Genomic DNA, 21,122 nt, shown 5'->3' with positions numbered 1-21,122 from the left:
CCCTAAGGTGACGTAATAGGAGATGCAATGTGGTCCAAGGGTACTAAAGTGAGGGCAGTTTAACGACCACTACGCAAACGAAGTCACGGGTATAAGTTAGTTATATTAAAAACGTACCAATAGTTGTGAAAAAACGTACCAATAGTTGTACAAAACGTACCAATCGTTGTGAAAAACGTACCAACAGTTGTGAAAAAACGTACCAATAGTTGTGAATATGGTGCCGGAGTAAAACATGGAGTTGATGAATGTCCACGTGGTGCGCGTCGTGTTGTTGTCCGGCAGTTTAGTGATGCACTCATTCACGTCCCCGTAGAGGTTAATTATATTAAAAACGTACCAATAGTTGTGAAAAAACGTACCAATAGTTGTGAAAAACGTACCAACAGTTGTAAAAAACGTACCAATAGTTGTGAATATGGTGCCGGAGTAAAACATGGAGTTGATGAACGTCCACGTGGTGCGGGTGGTGTTGTTGTCCGGCAGTTTCGTGATGCACTCACTCACTTCTTTCTCGTATAGCTCCAGTTTTGACACTATGAAGGTGTAGTTCTCGTCCTGAAAGGGTAAATTGTTTGGTTAAAATTGTCTACACTCGGTATTACGACACACGGCATGACACGGCTGAGATGGAGGAACATTGATAACAAACAATAGGGAACATTACGCGAAACTCTGCGTTGAGGCGCCATTCCCACAATAAGTCACAATCTAAGGGTCTACCGCAAACGAGAGAGTCGAAATTTTGTTATCTATCCTCTCTATCACTCTTGCATATTCGAATGATAAAGAGGCAGTTAGCCGAGTTTCGATTTCGCGTTTCCCGGTAGGCCCTGTGTAAACAAACCTCCTTGATGTATCAATGTTATATTTGATTGTCTGTGAAAATAAGTCAAAAACAGTTTAAGGTACAGAGTTACTCTATGGTTTACTAAAGGCGCTAGTGCTGAACTCTGGCGGTAAAACATTGCAGTAATACTCCCTATTAAAAGATTATAAGCGTTAAACAATTGGTATTATAGTATTGTCCAAACAGCGAGAGTACGATGACGTCGATGACAGACTATATCATCTCAATAAAATTTTGCGAGCTTTTGCATTAAATTGTTTGGATATGGCAGCTGTTACCGTACCCAAGCTACTTGAAAAATACTATACGTGGGTTGCCATAATTACCCTCCTGCACTTAATAATCATTTTACTAACCTTTAATGCTGTATTTTTGACCACAAAGTCATGGACCGTTTTTGCGAAGTCTTTCCGAATATCGCCCAACTGCTTGTCGTATTTCTCTTCATGGGGACCTGGAAATGAAAATGTTTATTAATTATTATACAATTAGTATTTTTAATTACAATTTGATGTAGGTACATTAATAAATAAATACTCTTCAGAGAGTAGTTTTAGTCAGATTGCAGAGCAAGGTGGAACAAGGCGGAAAAGAGGAAGTTGCATAATGCCGTTAAAGTATAAAACTTGCCCTTTAACATAACTTAAAAGGAAGGAAGGAAGGTTATTTAAAAAGAAGGTCTATTCTTTATTAAATTCGTGTGAAAGTTAGGTTAAGCTATCTCATTATTTGTTACTTTTTACAGTTGTTATACCTACTCAGATAGCATTTCATAGTATTAAGTTTGTTACAAAATATGTTTTGCATATAGGAAACTATAGGTCTACATTATAAAAAATTCTAGCTGTTTAGCTTATTTACCTACATGTTTATAAGACTGTTTGTTTCTAAATAAAAAAAAAAAAAAAAAAAAAAAAAAAAAAATAACTTTGCCCACCGCGTCACAGTTCAGTAAAAGCGAAATAACTTAAAAGTAGTTACTTACAGATACATTTTCTGACTAAATTAATTTAATAACGATTTGGATTAATCTGAAATATTTCGGGAAATAAAACTTATAAAATTATTTAACGCTACGGCGCAAAGATTGGCATCTTGGCTAGGCTAGGGCCTCTGGCCAGTTCCTCTATATACCAGCCGAATGAGATAAATGGAAGACATCACGTAGGGGAAACTGGGGAGGGTTGATCACCCCTTTTGTTTTTAGCATACATTTTCGTAACTATTTGTAGTATTGAAAAACTTTATAGACCATACGACTCAGAATTTATCTCTTCATTAATAGTTTGAATTAGAACAGATTTGTGCAATAAATTAGATCATTATTTAATGAAAACCCATACTGTTGACTTTTACCATGTGTCCCCTATGTAAGGGAGACTTGTTTACCCCTGGTCGGGAGCCTTGATCCTAGGGGGATCAAGTGACCCTGGTTCTTGGGACACATGGTAAACATATTTTAACATGTCTCCCCATACCAGATTCTCATTGATTATATAACTCGGATCGCTATTAGCAATGCATCTATAATTTGTAAAATACACAGCAAACATATATATATTGCATCTTCCATGCTTTGAAGTTGTATTTCTGGTAATCAGATGTCCAAGCCGAAGGGATCAAGTCTTCCAGATTTGGGGACACTTGGTAAAAAGATTTTAAGTGGCAATGTCATATTTCGAGGGTAGTATCTACATTAATTTATTCACTTTATCTACATAAAATTAATATATGAAGATATTAAACACATATTCATCCATAATCTTATACTTTAAAAAAACAATGTAATCGTATTATCCATAAAACAACATAAAATAGGGAATCAATTTTTGTACCAAAAAAAAAGTAAAAAAAAAAACAAAAATCTAAGTTATTAACATAAAATTTCTTGTAACAAGCTAATTTTTTTAAAGTTCTTATGAAGGTATTTTTAGCGTCAGATACCTACAGCAATTTTATTTTTTTTACCCATCACTGGTCGTTATTGTTTAGTATAATAAATAAGTTTAGAAATTTACTGCTCACGTTTCGAGGACGGTGTTTGAGCTGCATAATCCTAAAATCCTTTCTATGGACCGTCGGTTCTATAGTACATAAGGTCGGAAAGCCATTGAAATAGCATTTCATCCATAAAAACAAATATCGCCGGTTGAAAACCAAATATCGTTATAAGTGTTTTTGTCGACCGAGTAACATCCCCTGTGTGTAAAACGTTTAACTTGATAAAAAAGACCAAATACGGGTAGTTCGTAAAATGTTGATGTCAACTTTAGTCAGTTTTTTCAAAGGCCACGGGGATAATTCCGTTTTCGGAGTCGGTTGTATAATTAAAAACTGAATTATACGCCATTAAATTCCGTTTTAATAAACAATAATGAGTCAAAAACCTTGAAAGTTTAAATCAGTGTTTCTCTGGTCGTACTTTCGCGGCATGATTTACTAAAGAAAAGAAAATATTTATGATAGCTCTATGAATCATTTTGTAAGTAAATTTATTACAATGTATACTTGATCGCTTTGGGGGTGACATGATCCCGGAATCATATCTCCCCTGAAGAAAAAGACAAAGTCTCCCCATATGTACATAGTAAGATTATAAAACGTGCCGTACTCGAAACATGTGTTCGCGTATATCAATGTAATCCAAGTTAATCATCACTTCAATAAACAACAAATAAAATAAGCACACTCACTAACATCATTTCCATCTCATATTATAAAATAAATCCATTTAAAGCTTACTGAAAATTGAATATAGTACGCAGAAAATCTTTCACCGTCCGCCATTTTTGAACCACTGACTTTTCCGATACAGTGCCCTGACAGAACGTGAAGTTAGGAACGAATGAATGAGTGTTACTAGCGCAAAAAATTGTATCTCGTTTGGTTTGATTAAAAATGAAGTTTACCAAGTGTCCCCTAGGGATCGACCCTCCCCACCCTCACCTAATACTCACAAGCACTTGGCGAGTTTTTCACAAATGAGCGCAATACATAGACTAGGAATCCTCTAGACGGAATTTAGAGCAATTATTTCATGAAACCGATGCTACCAAAAATACCGGGGTCGGGGGGACGAGGTGAGCGAATCCCGTGCCGTGATTGGTCCGTTCAAAGACACGGACCAATCACGGCACGGGATTCTGACACTTTGACTCGAAGATGGAGTAAAACTACCGTATATAGTGGCAGAGGGGCTAGCGTTACTATGCTCAGTCTAGAGGATGTCTTGTCTGTGACCCAATACTACACTTGCCAAACATTTCACAATCGGACCACGATTCCAGATTCATGTGGAAACCACATCCGTCATTCACAGTCAATTTAATACTGTATACATGGTGCTTTTGTTATCTCTGGCCAAACTGAGGGGAATAATGTAGGTCATACTGAACAACTTTTACTATGGGCCAAACCCCAAAATCACGAAAAAACACTGCTGTTGTATAGAAAATATTGACTCTGATTCACCTCTGATGTTTTTTTTGCAAATTCGGGGTTGGCCCATAGTAAAAGTTGAATGAATGAATGAATGATTTATTCACTTGAATACATAGTTGTTCCGTATGATCTACATATTCACCCACAGTTTGGTCAGTGTTAACAAAATCATCCTGTATAGATCTGAAACGCTGTCCGTCTGTCATTGCCTGTTGTTTGAGTCAATTGTAACTGTCATTGGTAGACCTTATGTTAATGCAATAAGGATTATGAATCAGTTAACCATTCCATTGTCACTCCAGCCAAGTAACCTCGTTTCTATATAGCGTCGGTAAAAGTCGAAAACCTCGTAAGAGATTTTCAGGAGGTGTTAAGAGATTTGCAACTTTAGGTATAGTTGGCTAAGGTAGCAAATCCCTAATGTCCTTGAAATTGAGTTACGAGGTTGGCGTGTTAAAAAGACAGACTGGACGTACATTGCGTATTAATGGTAATATGTTTAGTTTGTTGAGAGATTTAAACTCTCGCGTTTTGTACATATATTTAATTATAATTTATAAGTTACTTTCAGAATAAACCACAGTCGTGTGGTTACGGAACAGTCAGTCAGTTTTTCCGTGACCACAGCAGAGCGGCTACCATCAGTTTGGCACTGACATAAACGCCTTCGAGAACGTAATTTACTTTCTATACATCTCGCTCGTACTCGCATATTATTGCAAACGGGATGTATAGAAAGTAAATTACGTTCTCGATAGCGTAAATGTCAGTTATGACACTGTCAGTGACTCATGGTACGGGCTGGTGCAACCACGGAAGAAAGAATGAGCGCGCCGCGCTCTGGGTGCAACTCAGCTGAAACGACGAAATTTAAGGTAAAAAAAAAAACAATGAAATATTATAGCGGTAGACCCGTTTGTTCAATTAAATACGTTTAAGTTATATTAATAGGTAAAGACCAAAGTGGTTTATTGTAAAAGTAACTTTTTTATCGTCAACGAACAAAATGAAGTTTGGAATCATGGACCTAGATTATAGGTTCATGTTTGGAATAAAGAGGATTACGAAGAAGAAAAACCAATCTACCTAGCAAAGTTTTTTCCTGGAAAACGGTTTTTATTATTATCCAGATTTCTTATTGGTTATCCAGATAATCATTCGTTGGGAACTACAACTTGTTGTCGTGAGCGAAATTTAACTCCCGAAAAACTTATTTTAATTTCCAATTATAAAATACCGAACAGGCTAACTGAAAATAACAAATCCGTAGACGAGCCAAGAACGGCATCAGAATACCTTATAATCCTGGAGAATACCTTATAATCCGCGTGCAATAATCGCCTTACCCAAATAGCTGGTAAATAATTAATTCGTGAAGACTGGCAATTATATAAACGCTTGCTTTATTTCCGTAATTTGACCTTGCAGGGCTATGGTAATTCTTAGAGTGGAGTTTTCAAATGGGCGAGTGCGCTTGAAGAGAGTAGATGTCTAATCTAGGGTTAACTGCTGTAGTTATTGGCCAGTAGGTATGTATATAGTAATTGGCCACTCCTTACAAATCTGAAAGAAACAAGCCAATAGAAACCTTAATATTACCTTAGAGTGGCCAATTACTAAACAGGGTGTTTGGTACATCGTTTGCCAAATTAAACAGGCAGACAGTTGAGTCATTTGCTATCTTCTCATGCCTAGAAAAAAAAATTGTCCATGGTTTTTTTTTCTACTGCGCAAGAAACAATTTACAATTTACAAAAAACTGGTATAGTAACAGCTGAAAAAAAACGTGCGAAATTTTTATTTTCTAGGCATGAGAAGATAGCAAATGATTCAACCTATCTGCCGTTTTAATTTGGCAAACGATATATCAAACGCCCTAATTAATAGCAGTCACCCTAACAACTACTAATCAGTGTAGTAACGAAAATAAATAAGTAATGTATGAATATGATCACGTGACTTTTAGTTCGATACCTATTTAGGGTTCCGTACGCAAAGACATTTCTCTTATTTATTGTATTTTCTAGGAAGTCCATTTCAAGTAACTGGCACATTCAGACCCGTGTCGCTAGTATCGTGCGACATAAAATAGTCATAAGCGGGCCACTCACACACCTGCCGCAGGGGCAATATTGGAATTGGACCCTTAATTGCCTCCTTAATTGTGATGTGTGTAGAGAAGCAGGGGCAATTTTTAGATTGGGCCGATTGGGGCAATTCCAGTCAGTTCATTAGAAATAGAAATATCGTTTATTTGCCAGAAATGTGGTACATAAATTAGGTGGTAACATTCATCTTGAATAAATCGAACGTCACATCTCGCCGCATGCAAATTTTACTTACAGTCTAGCATTTTAAGATTACACTGGCGACTTTGATAACACAGGAGCCATTCTCGTCGACGTGCGTTCAGCGGGACTATCACTTACACACTGAGTGGCAGGCTAGTGTGTAGAAAACAGCCTAAAATTGCTCCGACCGCCGTGCGACCGGTACCTATTGCCCCTGCAGCAGGTGTGTGAGTGGCCCGCGGTACTTTTTTCACTATCTTGTCGACATGACAATGATCTTGTAGTACTCGGTGAATATTAGGAATAGATCCTTCTTGGCGTTTTGTTTGGTCGTTTAACTTGTACGTTTACCTGTTCAAGTAAGTGGCGCATCTAAACGCGCATTCTGAGTAAGTAACGGTGTCATATTTCACTATTATTCTTGTCGAAAGGAAACTGATCTATTCGGTGAATAGGAATAGATTTGTCTTGTCATCTCGCTTGTTTGTCGAATAATGGCATCGAGGGTAATGGAAGGTATGTCGGGTTATTCCGGTGAAATTTTATATTTAGAGTTCCGTACTAGAAAGCCAAACGGAACCCTATTGGCTATGGAATATTTGTTTTTCTTTTTTAAATCGACCTGTGATAGACCCATTATATACCCTAGTTCCACCTGATTAATCACTACATAGTATAAAACAAAGTCGCTTCCCGCTGTCTGTATGCTTAGATCTTTAAAACTACGCAACGGATTTTGATGCGGTTTTTTCTAATAGTGACTCAAGAGGAAGGTTTATGCATAATTTGTTAACCCGTGCGAAGCCGGGGCGGGTCGCTAGTAATTAATAAATAAAGAATAAATCGTTCTCAGGAAATGAAGACGGAGGCGATTTCGACTCCATATCTTCAGTATAGTCAAATTAAAAAGTAAATCTACCAACCACCAATCTTCCACGTGATTGTCGTTTACGAACGCTTATTTTTGCTTTTCTAAAAACCATAGAGAGCCGAACTTTGGGTTGACATGCTTTTTAACCATTTTAATGGAATAAGTAGTAGGTATTAGTAGACCAATAATAATTTTTTGCTTTAGTTTTAATTCCATAAAAATAACTGTAGTAGAGTCTGTTCAGAAAGAGAAGAGTCGTGGAATGTATTGAGCCCCATACATTCCACAACTCTTCTCTTTCCGCACAGACTCTAAGGTGATAATTCTTTACAGTATTATCAGGAAGAATAACACAAAATCGATTCTTTACGTCACCCTATGCTCCTAAAGACTCTCAAAGACAACTTCACCTTAAACAAATTTAGTTTACATAGGTAAATAAAATAGTAGTTTAAGCGTCAAGTTCAAACATTTTACACTCTTTCTAGTTTCAACACTGCTCTATTTTCTTTCTTTAGGAATTTTCAGCGTATTTTCCAGAGCTCGCGATCTTGGAATACTGGGTTAGAAAAATGTAAAACATTCCCGTGTTTGAGGCTACTCGGGAGACATGTTTAAACAAGTACACGTACGATATGAAAATGTAAGCTAGTTACTTGAATTTTGGAAAAATAAAGCTGCCTTAATACTGATTGTATCCTTCCGTTTCGAAAGGTTTCGTTTTTAGGGTTCCGTAGCCAAATGGCAAAAAACGGAACCCTTATAGATTCGTCATGTCTGTCTGTCCGTCCGTCTGTCCGTCTGTCCGTCTGTCCGTCTGTCTGTCCGTCCGTATGTCACAGCCACTTTTCTCCGAAACTATAAGAACTATACTGTAGAAGTAGAAACTTGGTAAGTAGATGTATTCTGTGAACCGCATTAAGATTTTCACACAAGAATAGAAAAAAAACAATAAATTTTTGGGGTTCCCCATACTTCGAACTGAAACTCAAAAATTTTTTTTTTCATCAAACCCATACGTGTGGGGTATCTATGGATAGGTCTTCAAAAATGATATTGAGGTTCCTAATATCATTTTTTTCTAAACTGAATAGTTTGCGCGAGAGACACTTCCAAAGTGGTAAAATGTGTGTCCCACCCCCTGTAACTTCTAAAATAAGAGAATGATAAAACTAAAAAAAATATATGATGTACATTACCATGTAAACTTCCACCGAAAATTGGTTTGAACGAGATCTAGTAAGTAGTTTTTTTTATACGTCATAAATCGCCTAAATACGGAACCCTTCATGGGCGAGTCCGACTCGCACTTGGCCGCTTTTTTTTAGTGTTCCGTACAAGGTATTACTACATATTTCTGAACAAATTCGTTATTCAGAAGAAAAATAATTTGATAGCTTTATATTTTAATATATGTATGTTTTAAATATTTGTGTTTGTTTGTTTAATGTTAATATTTAAATTTTGTACTTATGAGTCACATAGTTACTTGAAATAAATGTTTTTTTTTTTTCTTTTTTTTTAACCCTTAAACAGGCCTGACGAATTTTTTACTTTTGATTACTGATTCGGGAAGATAATAGCGTTAAAAGAACAGTAATTTCTTGTTTTTTTATTATCATTAATTCAATAAAAAAACCCGGTGGTTTTTATATTTATTATTATTATTTATTGAACATAATGTAGGCTTACAGTTTCAGACCCAATCACTTACACGCTAGGAAAAACAGATACATTGTTAGATAGATACAGATACATGCTAAGTAATCAAGGACAATTAAAAAAATATATATGCCCTCTGTCCGTTAAAAATGGTGCTGCGTGGCACATACATGGCCACTGCCTTGTTAGCCATACAGAGTAGTTTTAAGGGTAAGTCACGTCTTCACATGTAATCGATAAAATAATAAAACCACAATTTAATTAAGAAAATAGAGTTCGCGCGGATATCGTGGCTCGTAAGATTAATCGTTGAATAAATATTTAATTTAAAAACCAAAGGAAAATATAATATTATTGCGATATATTTTTCTTAGTTTGAATGACTTTTGTACTACGAGGGTTCATTCATAGTAATGAAACTTACCCTTAAATGTCATGTAAACTCCCTGCAGGGCAGAAGCCACTTATAAACCACTCGAACCTGCCCCAGACGGGCAGAGGGTTCATACGAACCACAAACTTTTAGACCGAATATTTTATCACAAAACAATAACCAAGCTAAGTTATGACTCACTACACATACATTATCAAATAATCTACCATAAAAATACAAATTAAAATACTTACAGTATTTTTTTTCGGTGTAGCGAACTTATACAGCGGGAGTAACTTACAAAAAAGCGGCCAAGTGCGAGTCGGACTCGCCCATGAAGGGTTCCGTATTTAGGCGATTTAAGACGTATAAAAAAAACTACTTACTAGATCTCGTTCAAACCAATTTTCAGTGGAAGTTTACATGGTAATGTACATCATATATATTTTTTAGTTTTATCATTCTCTTATTTTAGAAGTTACAGGGGGGGGGGGACACACATTTTACCACTTTGGAAGTGTCTCTCGCGCAAACTATTCAGTTTAGAAAAAAATGATATTAGAAACCTCAATATCATTTTTGAAGACCTATCCATAGATACCCCACACGTATGGGTTTGATGAAAAAAAAATTTTTGAGTTTCAGTTCGAAGTATGGGGAACCCCAAAAATTTATTGTTTTTTTTCTATTTTTGTGTGAAAATCTTAATGCGGTTTACAGAATACATCTACTTACCAAGTTTCAACAGTATAGTTCTTATAGTTTCGGAGAAAAGTGGCTGTGTGTGTGGCATACGGACGGACAGACAGACGGACAGACGGACAGACGGACAGACGGACAGACAGACAGACAGACAGACATGACGAATCTATAAGGGTTCCGTTTTTTGCCATTTGGCTACGGAACCCTAAAAACTGCCATTTGTTGTCGATTTGAACTTGACAACTAAATTGTCAAAGAAATTTGTTTTGACACCTGTCATTTTTTTACGATCCAATATCACCCACTTAACAGACTTTACGGCAATGACATTTTGCAGTCGTTGTATTTACTCAGCTCGTCAAAAAAAAATCATTTGCTATGTGGTACTTATAGATAGGTACACTACCTGTTTAAGGGTTAAATATAAATTATTTATGTACCTACTTTGCCTTTGGACTGTGTTCGGAAAATACAAATAAATATTATTATTGGATTTTTCTAAGCTACAGCTCGTAAGCTAAGCTACATTCACAACTCTGCAAAAGCTTCATTAGTCTTGTATTCATGTTTTACCTCTCATTAAATACTAAATTCTACCTCCTTACTAAATAAAAGTCGTATGAGACATACACGTTTGCGTAGTTACAGCCTTTTTGTATTAAGTAATTCGCCGTGTGCCTGCTACACTGCCACATCTCAAAAAACCGTTTTTTCGAGAAATCGCGTCTCAAAGTTGTGAGAGTATAGTTCAGGGTGTTTAATAGGATCTTACTCCTTTAGTTTTAGGTCTATGAATTTAAAATTTAGCTTTTTTTACTCGGAATGATATAACCCTCCTTATGACCAGGCCACTTTTTAAAATAAATGTATATTTTTTAAGACACAAGGCCCGAAAGACAGGTATTTAGAGTTGTGGCCGTATTGCAGAAACGTTTTTTAAAGATTTTGAGATGCGGCCAAATTTAAACACAAAATTATTGGATAAAGGTTACCATGCAAATATAAATAAAAACACCAAAATAGTTAAAATCCCTTTATTTTATCAACTTTGATAGGAACAAGATCACTGTACGCGATACTATGTGTAACTAGCTTATAATCAGCAACATTATACCATGTCATTACCAAATAATATTAATTGTTTCAAAAGGTTCTTTATAAAATTTGAACAAATAAAACTTTGAAACTTCTTTTTTAAAACATTTAAAATAATAAAAAGTATTTAGAATACCTACTATATTATAAAATAAGAAATCAAAACACAATACTGTTCCTTGCTAATTTGTGAAATCAACATCTTTAAGAACATTGCAGGCAATTTATTTATTATAATGTATTCAGTAAGTTAATTCTTACAAGTAGGTAACTTCTTATAAGTAATCAGTACAAGAAATAACGAATATCACAATGTATTTCAACTTAGCACTAATAAAAAAAGCGTTGATATACAAAATATTTTGTTTTCGTTACTTTAGTAGAATCAACGTATGTAATAATCAATTAATCAGTCTTCTTTAAGTAGACTTACAAAATACAAAGGTAGTAAATTGCTGTAAGTATATTTTCCTTTAAAAGGCCAATATTTAGTACTTACACAATACACATCAATAACACGTAACTACTGGACACTTAATTCTGTTTTCGGTGAAAGTAAATAAAATCTTGTGAAAAGAGAAACCTCAGCATCGTTGTACTATTCCCGAAACTTACCTAGCGGCAGGAGAGCTAAACAGGCGGCCTAGCGATTGGCATGTTGGCTACGGGGCCAGGCCGCGTAGCCAACGTGCCAATCGCTTCCGCTCCGTAGCGATCGAAACGCAAAGAACTGTCACTGATGTCGCACTAATATGGAAGAGTGATAGAGACATAGAATTAATATGACTAGAACAACTGTCAATCTTCAAAAGTGCGACCAAAAATGAAATGCAAGTGTGTGCGTAAATTGTCTATGTGAGATCAAAAATAGTGATGTCATGTTACAACATAATTAATAATCTGTCGATGTTTGATTGCTTTATCGACTACTTTTTCAAATGTGTTATTTTAAACGTTAAAATTCTACGACATTATGACGTATAAATAACACTTGCACTGCGTGTGCTATCAAAATCGTTGCAGACTTATCTTAATGTAACTCTTACTGTGTTGGAAAGTGAAGTTTAAATTTATCGCTAAACATGAGCACCTTCAAAAAGGTATAACAATCGTTATTATTTGAAGTCGGTTATAAAAGCTAATATCTTAATTATGTCTTGTGAAGAAATAATTACATAGCTATTAATATACCGTCAAGTTATCGATGTCTGTCATATGAACATTTTGTCAAGCCCTAGCGTAAAGTAACAGGTTATGTTTTTACACAAAATATTTTAAATTATAGACTAATATGATAAAATATTAGCACACAAAGGAAGAAAAACTTATAATGAACTTTATAAACCGGCTTCTTACATTTTTTACGCTGTTAATTTGACAAAATATCGTTATGAAAATTTCGCTCGGAATATCATAAATCCTCTGAAATGAGTATTTGCTTGGATTATTTGGCACTGTAACACTGAAATCCGACACACTACAATACACCATCTTCACTGAATTACTTAATTTAATACTTTTGGTCCTAATCCGTGTATATTTTCCAATTTGAAAATTACCGTGATACGCTCTTGGCCGTCCGCGGCCGTCGTCAAAGTCAAAAGTGGTTACGTTTTTCATTGGTAGTCTGACTTTTTCGCACTCATGGGATGTTCATACACGTGATGGCTTCCCTTTCGCACACTTCAGCTGTCTGTCAAGCGCGAGCGGGAATTGTATGTCTGTGGATAGAGATTCGTTATCGAAGCGATAGCGATTGTCGCTGGCTAGGTCGGTCGGCTGATCCTTTCGGGCATTCTCGGCTCCGTTCGGCTCAGCATTGCTCCGAGCAATTATTAGGGTTGGCACAACTTGACGTCCCTTTGCGTGTACGACCACAGACAAGATAATGACTTGAATTTGGCAACCCTAACTAAAAGTAAAGGTATAGTACAATAATTTAGAAAGGGACAGCATGATTCGTCCCTGAATCGCTGTGTAACTTCAGTTTTGTAGGAAGTTTATTTTCTGTACGGTTGTAATTACTTACTCGTAATCTGTGCTAGTGCCATAGTAGGGTAATTCGCTAGTAACTGGCTACCGGCCAGTAACTGGCCACCCTAAACTAAAGATGATTCTATTCACCTATAAACAGAATTCATTTTAGTATAACCAGCCTTTAATAACTAGCCACCTTATACTAAAATGAATTCTGTTTATAGGTGAACAGAATCATTTTTAGTTTAGGGTGGCCAGTTATTAACAGGTGGCCACTTACTGGCGAATTACCCCACTTAGTTTCATATATTCCAGTCGATTAACCTTACGCTACATTCTAGCCAGCCATTTGTATTTAATTAGTTGCCTGTCTCTTTCGCCTCATGAAATGCTCATATACCTAACGGCTTCCCTTTTGCACACTTCGATTATCTATAGTCATGTCATTCCATGATAGTGTCTGGTCTGCATCAGCGTGAGCGTTATTCTAGATCTGTGGATAATGTGCAAAGTGCAATGCGTGTACTAAAAGCACTTGACGTAGAAATGGATGTTTGGTTGACCGAGTGCCAAACTCTTAGGGTATTTAAGGCCACTTGGAACTTGATTTGACTCACCAGAGTTTTGGTACCTACTTATTTTCAAATATAGTTGGTTAAACCATTTGTCAGTAAATAAGACCAAAAAAAACTATACTCATGCTTTTCTTTTGGGTGCTAGTACTAGTGAAAGATAGAATGATTCTCTCTGTCTATGTTTGAAATGAGACAGTCCTTTGACAAACTATAGTAGGTGTCCTCATATAGTTCATAGCATGAGTAGTTCAAAGCGGCCCGACCTTCGGGCACGTTGACAGCTGTCATCTCAATACAATTTTGCGTTTTAAGGTTATAAATTGTATGTACAGGCCCATAACCTATTTCATTTGAAAATTACACAGTTCGCAATACATTGTTTTTGAAGTGAAAACTTCTTTAGCGGCGCTGGGCACTTTTTGAGGTGGGGAAAAAATGATAAACTCGGGACAGCGTAAGGCGATCACGTGACCGTAAGGACCGTATACTGAATACTGAATACTGAATACTGAATACTGATTTTTATTGGTAAAAATAAAAGTACATTTTACAAGTCAAAATTAAGTAAATACAAATTATACAAGTAATAAAATAATTATAGTTCAATATAAAATAACAATAACATACAATTATAATTTTCGTTTCGCAGTGTTGGGTCAATGATCTTTGGTTAAGGTTATACACATGAACTCATCAATTGAGTAGCATGCGTGTTCAATAAGCAATAATTTAAGATTATTTTTGAAAATCGAGTCACTATTCGAGTCCTTTAATGTAGACGGGAGTGAATTGTACAGCTTTGGTCCGATTACACCAAGCGACCGTCGCGACTTAGCGAGTCGGCAACTCGGAGCAACCAGTAGGGGAGACCTGCGGGGCGGCCGGTCACAAGTACGTATAGATGGATTAGTTTTATACGTATGTATATTTGTTCTGACGTACATACACGCCGACAGGACAAATATACAAGGTAAAGTTAATATTTTATGCTTTTTAAATAGCATTTTTGCTGGGTGGTCAGGGGGTTTACCGTCGATTATGCGGACAGCACGTTTCTGCATCCTAAATACCCTATCACGTTCAGCGGCTGTGGCCCAGAGCTCTATACACCATGTGTAAGGATCGAATGGAAATATCCGTAATACGCTGTTTTGAGATTTCAGCAGTTAGACTGGGTGCTAACCTGGACAGACGTAAGGACCGTAAGGACCATAAGGACCGGAAGGGGCGTAAGGTTTAGATGGCCACTCATAATCGGGGAGCGGTGCTCGGGCCCGGTGCCCCGGCGCGGAGGCGTGCAGCGGTATGGTGCCGCGCTTCAATAGGGTAGGTTTGGTTAGGTTAGGTTAATTTAGATGGCATTTAAATGAATAAAGAAAAACTCGAATGTTATTTCACATTTATATTGCGGACTCCTTTTCAAGACTCTTTACCTATGTTCAAATAATTTGACATTGTCATGGCAGTATGTAAATAAACATGTCAATGAAAAAGTGTGATCTTATTTGAGAATGATAATAATATATAATAAATAAATAGAATACCTCCGCTAAACGTATGTATCGTGTTACCGGGCGTCGGTAACATAGTGAGGTGAGTTTTCACTTCTATCGGCACTCCCGGAGTGCAACCGTTGTTGCTTGTTTTCACTGGTTATTCCCAAGCGCTGCACTTTTAGGGCTCATTTAGACGGCGCGCGAACTCGTATACGATTTTAGTTACATTGCGGACCATTGAGGTTACATCAATTCAGCCGACCGATCAAATGGCGCAATGTAATGAAACTCGCATGCGAGTTCTCGCACCGTCTAAATGAGCCCTTAAGTGACAACAATAGCAGCCCTGAAGCTGTGGAAATATTACACAGACATGAAAAGATAAGTGCGCGTTAGAAATACAAGGTTCTAAGTAACAAGGGTTTCCTAATGAGTTACGCCTTTTGCATAACAACGGCCTAAGTGACGCGGAGACGAGCAAAACCATGAGTAAGTAGCCATTTATAAGTGAGGTAAAGTACTCTTAACTTTTTTCGTTGAACATTCAACGTAAGAGCTTGATATTTACCCGGATAAAGGTGCGACCACACCGCTGCTTAAAAACGGTGACGGTACGGAATCGCAGTGACGCACCGTTTTTATGGCATGCTCTCCACACCGCTGCTTAGGGCTCATTTAGACGTTGCGAGAACTCGCATGCGAGTTTGATTACATTGCGTCGTTTGATCGTTCGGCTGAATTGATATAGTCTCAATGGTCCGCAATGTAACTAAAATCTTATACGAGTTCGCGCGCCGTCTAAATGAGCCCTAACGCATTCACTGCCAGCAACCCGCGCCAGGCGCTTTTCGCTACATACGGTATTTCCCATGTTATCGGCTACGCTCGTAGCGCGTAGCAAGCGCTGGCACTGAATGTGTTTCTGAACCAAATGATTTAGGTATGACTAACGAAAATGCGGGCAAACAATACATTATGACTTAAAACTTTTTGGGAAACAATATATACCGTAAAATGGGGTGAGTAGGTTTCGCGGGGAGAGGTGGATTATGAATGGGGAGAGAAGGTTTGAGAGGGGGGTGAGAAGGGATTTTAAGGCTACTGCTACAAAAATAATGTACTCCAATTTAAAATGGAGCTATAGTAATACGCATAATAAAAAAAAAATCGATCCAACATTCTTCCAAAATCACCTTTGTATGAAAAGCCCTCTCACCCCAAATACGAGGCACTACGGGGTGAGGTGGGTTTTCCTCTTTATCGTCAAAGTTATGAAATGGAACTACCCAAAATAAGATAAAAACTAAAATACAAACGTCCGGAACACTTATTATATACACCATTCAGTTTGCATATGTAAAAATAAAATGTTATCGAGGTTTGAATGTCAGTTTTGCGCCTACTCACCCCATTTTACGGTAGATACCCATTTCGGGCTTTTGTCCACAAATTACGCAAAAACTTTATCTACGTATCATTAACCCAACATGAAGTATTTAGCCATGTATGATTTGATAGGCAAGATACGCTAAACAAATCATGATAATGATGTGATTGTGTGATTTTTCGTTACTATGCAGAGTCGATTACGTTTGTAACATTACCATTGAGCGGCATTCTAACTTTCATCTGATTTTAATATGATATTACTCAACTAGCGACCCGCCCCGACTTCGCACGGATTAACAAATTATACATAAACCTTCAAGAGGAAATCACTGTTTCTATTTAAAAAAAAACCGCATCAAAATCCGTTGCGTAGTTTTAAAGATCTGCATACATAGGGACAGACATACAGCGGGAAGCGACTTTGTTTTATACTATGTAGTAAAGAAGTTCAAACCTGCAAGAAAAGAGCGTTCTCCCATCTTAAGGCTGGCAACGCATTTGCAAATTTACCCCTCTGGTAATGCAGGTGTCTAGGGCTGACGGTAATTGCTTACCATCAGGCGATTTGCCTGCTCGTTTGCCTCCTATATCATAAAAAAGTATATCTTCCTACATCGTCAAGAACTAAATAAACCATTATGTCCATTCCCATTTAAATGAATACATGGGAGATCTCAATAGGAGGCCGTACAATGCTAAATTCCAATTGCAAAAGTAATATTTCCTATATTTGTATCGATGCTTTCAGTAATGGAACGGAGATTGAGTCTGGATGTAACAATAAGCAGATAGCGATGAATATGGACCATAGGTTTGTTGGTACGAAGGCATACGTACAGTGGACGTCAAAGATATGTTTACACTTTTGCACCTTACTCCTTTGTAATAAGGCGAAAAATCTAAATATATTTTTGATAAAAATTTGTCACTTTTTGCGTAGATTTCTAGGATCCCATCTATTAAACCTAATACAAGCTGACAGAAGTAGCTCATATAATTATTTTCCATCGTTTTTTCACGGCAACGTACGAACGTGTCTTGCTATTTCAGTCAGTCTCGGTACAAAAAGTACTGAGATTGACTTAAGTAGCATGACCAATACGAACGTTTTCGAGAAAATTCGATGGAAAACAATTGTGCACTATATCTGAGGGGCTACCGCGAACCACGTACGACGTGTTGCATCTCTGTCGCACTTGTAATTTCGTACGTAATTGTGACAGGGAGGCAACACGTCGAACGTGGTTCGCGGTAGGCCTTCTGTACTCGAGTAAAACGGCCTCTTGCACGCGCTTGGTCAGTGTTGCAGCTTTAAACTTATATTATAGAATAGGCTACATGACTAATTTTCTTTTATGGTATCAATCGATCGGGTTTGTTTTTAGGATCAAATGTCTATGGGTCCCATACCCATTACATTAAAGTAACACAAAAGTCAGAAATTGTAGTCAAAGGCCGACAGTCGCACTTCACTCGCGAAACGCCCTATACAAAACGGCCAGAGGCCGTGACGTCAAGGTCTCTGGGAGCCCATCTTGTAGTATGGACAAAACAAGAAAATTGCGTTTTTGTCAGTGAAATATTGCGTTTATGTATATAGTTGCTCTACAATATTTTTTTGGATGAAATGTAAGGAATCGAATGGTACCCTTACTTTTATCGTTTTTGGAAGTTAAAAAAAACTTAAATTTTGAAACTTTCAGGTCCTGTATTTTTGTAATTTTTCAATATTTTATTTTAATATCCACATTATTGTGATAAATTGCTCTATTTTACTAGATTTTGTTATAAAATTCAACATGTGTCATCATTACGCCTTGATTGGAGAAAAAGATCGGTGTTCGTGGTAAACCCTCTGAGCCCTCGTACGCAAAAAATACAATGTGCTAAGGGGCCCACTGATTAACAGTCCGCCGGACGGTATCGGCCTATCAGTTGTTCGGAACTGTCAAAATGTTTGTTCTAACTGACAGGCCGATACCGTCCGGCGGACTGTTAATCAGTGGGCCCCTTTATGATTATGACAATCTGAAGCTTGAGTAAGCTTAGAAACATACTCCTCATGTATTGTGTTGCGTAAGATAAGGTAAACGTACTGGTGTTCGACGCGGTCCCTGTACATGCCATCTTGAAACTTAAGTCATTGTCAATAGAGGTGACAGCAGGGTGTCATCTATTGGGCATTAGCATGTCGAGCACTAGTACGTTTACCTTACTCGTAACTTATAATTGGGTTCAGAGGGCCTACCGCGAACCACGTATCTCCCTGTCACACTTACGTACGAATTTACAAGTGCGACAGAGAGGAAACACGTCGAACGTGGTTCGCGGTAGGCCCGCAGTTTGTCCCTGCCTTTACTCGTAACTTTATAAATATAATACTCCCCCAAAACTGCAAATAACATTTGTATTCTAAACCGGTAAATATGAGGTGATTGGCGAATGGCGAAGAGCTTTTTGTTGTTTTCTATTTATTTATATAAAAGATAAGATAAATATAAGATAAAAGATAGTTTATTCAAGTAGGCATAATTACAATGCGCTTATTAACGTCAAATAAAGCTACACCGGCTCCAACCCTACACCTTTGCCCCGAGAAGATTTAAATCCCCCCTCAATTGGTTTAATTGTATAATAAGTAACGCAATTAAACTAACTTTCCTCAGACATGAATATACAATAGGCTGCCAAAAATATCTTTGCAACAAGTAAAGGCATAAATCAGAAGTTTGCGAAACTTTCTGTCGGCAAATTAAAAATGCCCATCAGGGCGTGACATCAAAGGGCCGTTATAAAACTTATAAATATTTATTAGTCATTACTAAAACAGTCCCAAAATACATGCCATTTACATAATGCGTGGAATAATGTGTTTTTTTTTTTATCTATGTGTGTTTTGTTTTTTAAAGCTTTCGTGTTTATTTTTGGAGTCCACCTACATCTACAATTTCTTGTTTTTATTATGTATATCCAGGGGCCCGTTTCTCAAAAGCTTGTAACTTGTAATACAAGCTGATGTCACTTTTTGACAGCTTTTGTTAGAAAGAGACTTCCACTTGTATTACTAGTTTTTGTTATTACAAAGATGTAGAACTAGATTTTAAAGCTTTTGAGAAACGGGCCCCTGGAGGCGTAGGTAAAGGCGTATTCTTATTGTAATAACAGGTTAAAAAAAATCAGAGTCAGAGTGATATTCCAGAGTCGTAACTGACGTTTCTGGTTGAAGACACTGATAGATCATAATCATTACAAATCCAGATCAAAATCTTGTTATTACAAGCAGAATACACTTCCTAGCATCTGACTACGACTTTGTCCACGTGGAAGTCGCTGATCGCGTAGAAGACGGTAATCAATGAAAATTTAATTTAATTGTTTTATTCTCTTATTAATTTTTAATGTCTTTAATTTTCATTTAAATTAATATGAACTGCTAAGCTCCTTTTACTGTAATCACTCCATTCAAATAACGTGCTACCTCCAAATTCCCTCAATTCAGACGTGCAATGTTAACTTGCTCATACAAGAACACTTTGAAACGTCCACTAGAGATTACCGTGAAACCGTTTTGTTTAACTGTTTAATTTTTGAAGGAACGATTTTTTTCCTGTTATAAAGTAAAAACAAACTTGGACGTAATAGCAAAAATAAAGTATTTAAGAGGGAATCCTAGACCTAGGGCCGTCAAAGCTTTTGTTAAAAAGGGGCTTCCACTTGTATTACAAGTTACAAGCTTTTGAGAAACGGGCCCCTGCTACATAAAAACATTATACAGTTTGTAAATCTAATACTAAAAGCAATAAATCAAACCGAGCATAGAATTTATCCGTGTAACCATGACTTAAACTGTTACTGTTACTAAAAACAGCCTCTCTTTCGTTGCATTTCACGGAAAACGCGAAACGAGCCATCTCTAGCATCCGCAATTCGGCTGTGTCGTTAAAATCATACGGCCATTAAATATGATTGCGGCCGAATTGCGGGAAATGAGCTGCTGAATTTACGTCAGACCAAGACACGTCAGTGTCTCAGGTAAATGCCTATTATACCTAAGTGTATTTACAAATAATACTTTGGGATTTATAGGGATACTATACTAAATTGTAAATTATTTTCTTAGTCTGAATAAAAACATTATGAATTCCATGTCTCCTTCACAAATTACATATTTTCTTATTTTTATACTACGTCGGTGACAAACAAGCATACGGCCCGCCTGATGGTAAGCGATCACCGTAGCCTATGGACGCCTGCAACTCCAGAGGTGTTACATGCGCGTTTCCGACCCTAACACCCCGCACTCGGTGAGTTCCGGCAACCTAATATTTCAATGGGAAATAATATACATACATGAAATCTGGGGGCAAGCCAAGTCATTATACGTATTACAAATTAAAGAT

General features: G+C 37.0%; 1 protein-coding gene across 1 annotated transcript in view; it reads right to left on the bottom strand.

Annotated features, from left to right (window-relative positions):
• LOC134657453 (TWiK family of potassium channels protein 7) overlaps positions 1-21,122 on the bottom strand; it is a 61,982-nt gene that overhangs the window by 8,258 nt on the left and 32,602 nt on the right. The window contains exons 2-3 of the mRNA XM_063513013.1: positions 1,207-1,304; positions 405-558 (exon numbers count right to left, since the gene is read on the bottom strand). Of these exons, the coding sequence (XP_063369083.1) occupies positions 405-558; positions 1,207-1,304 (252 nt within the window). The remainder of the gene's footprint in view (positions 1-404; positions 559-1,206; positions 1,305-21,122) is intronic.

The sequence above is a fragment of the Cydia amplana genome, chromosome 20 (assembly GCF_948474715.1).
Source record: "Cydia amplana chromosome 20, ilCydAmpl1.1, whole genome shotgun sequence".
NCBI classification, from domain to species: domain Eukaryota; kingdom Metazoa; phylum Arthropoda; class Insecta; order Lepidoptera; family Tortricidae; genus Cydia; species Cydia amplana.
Note: the sequence above shows the minus strand (reverse complement) of the source record. Positions and strands in the feature narration are given on the sequence as shown.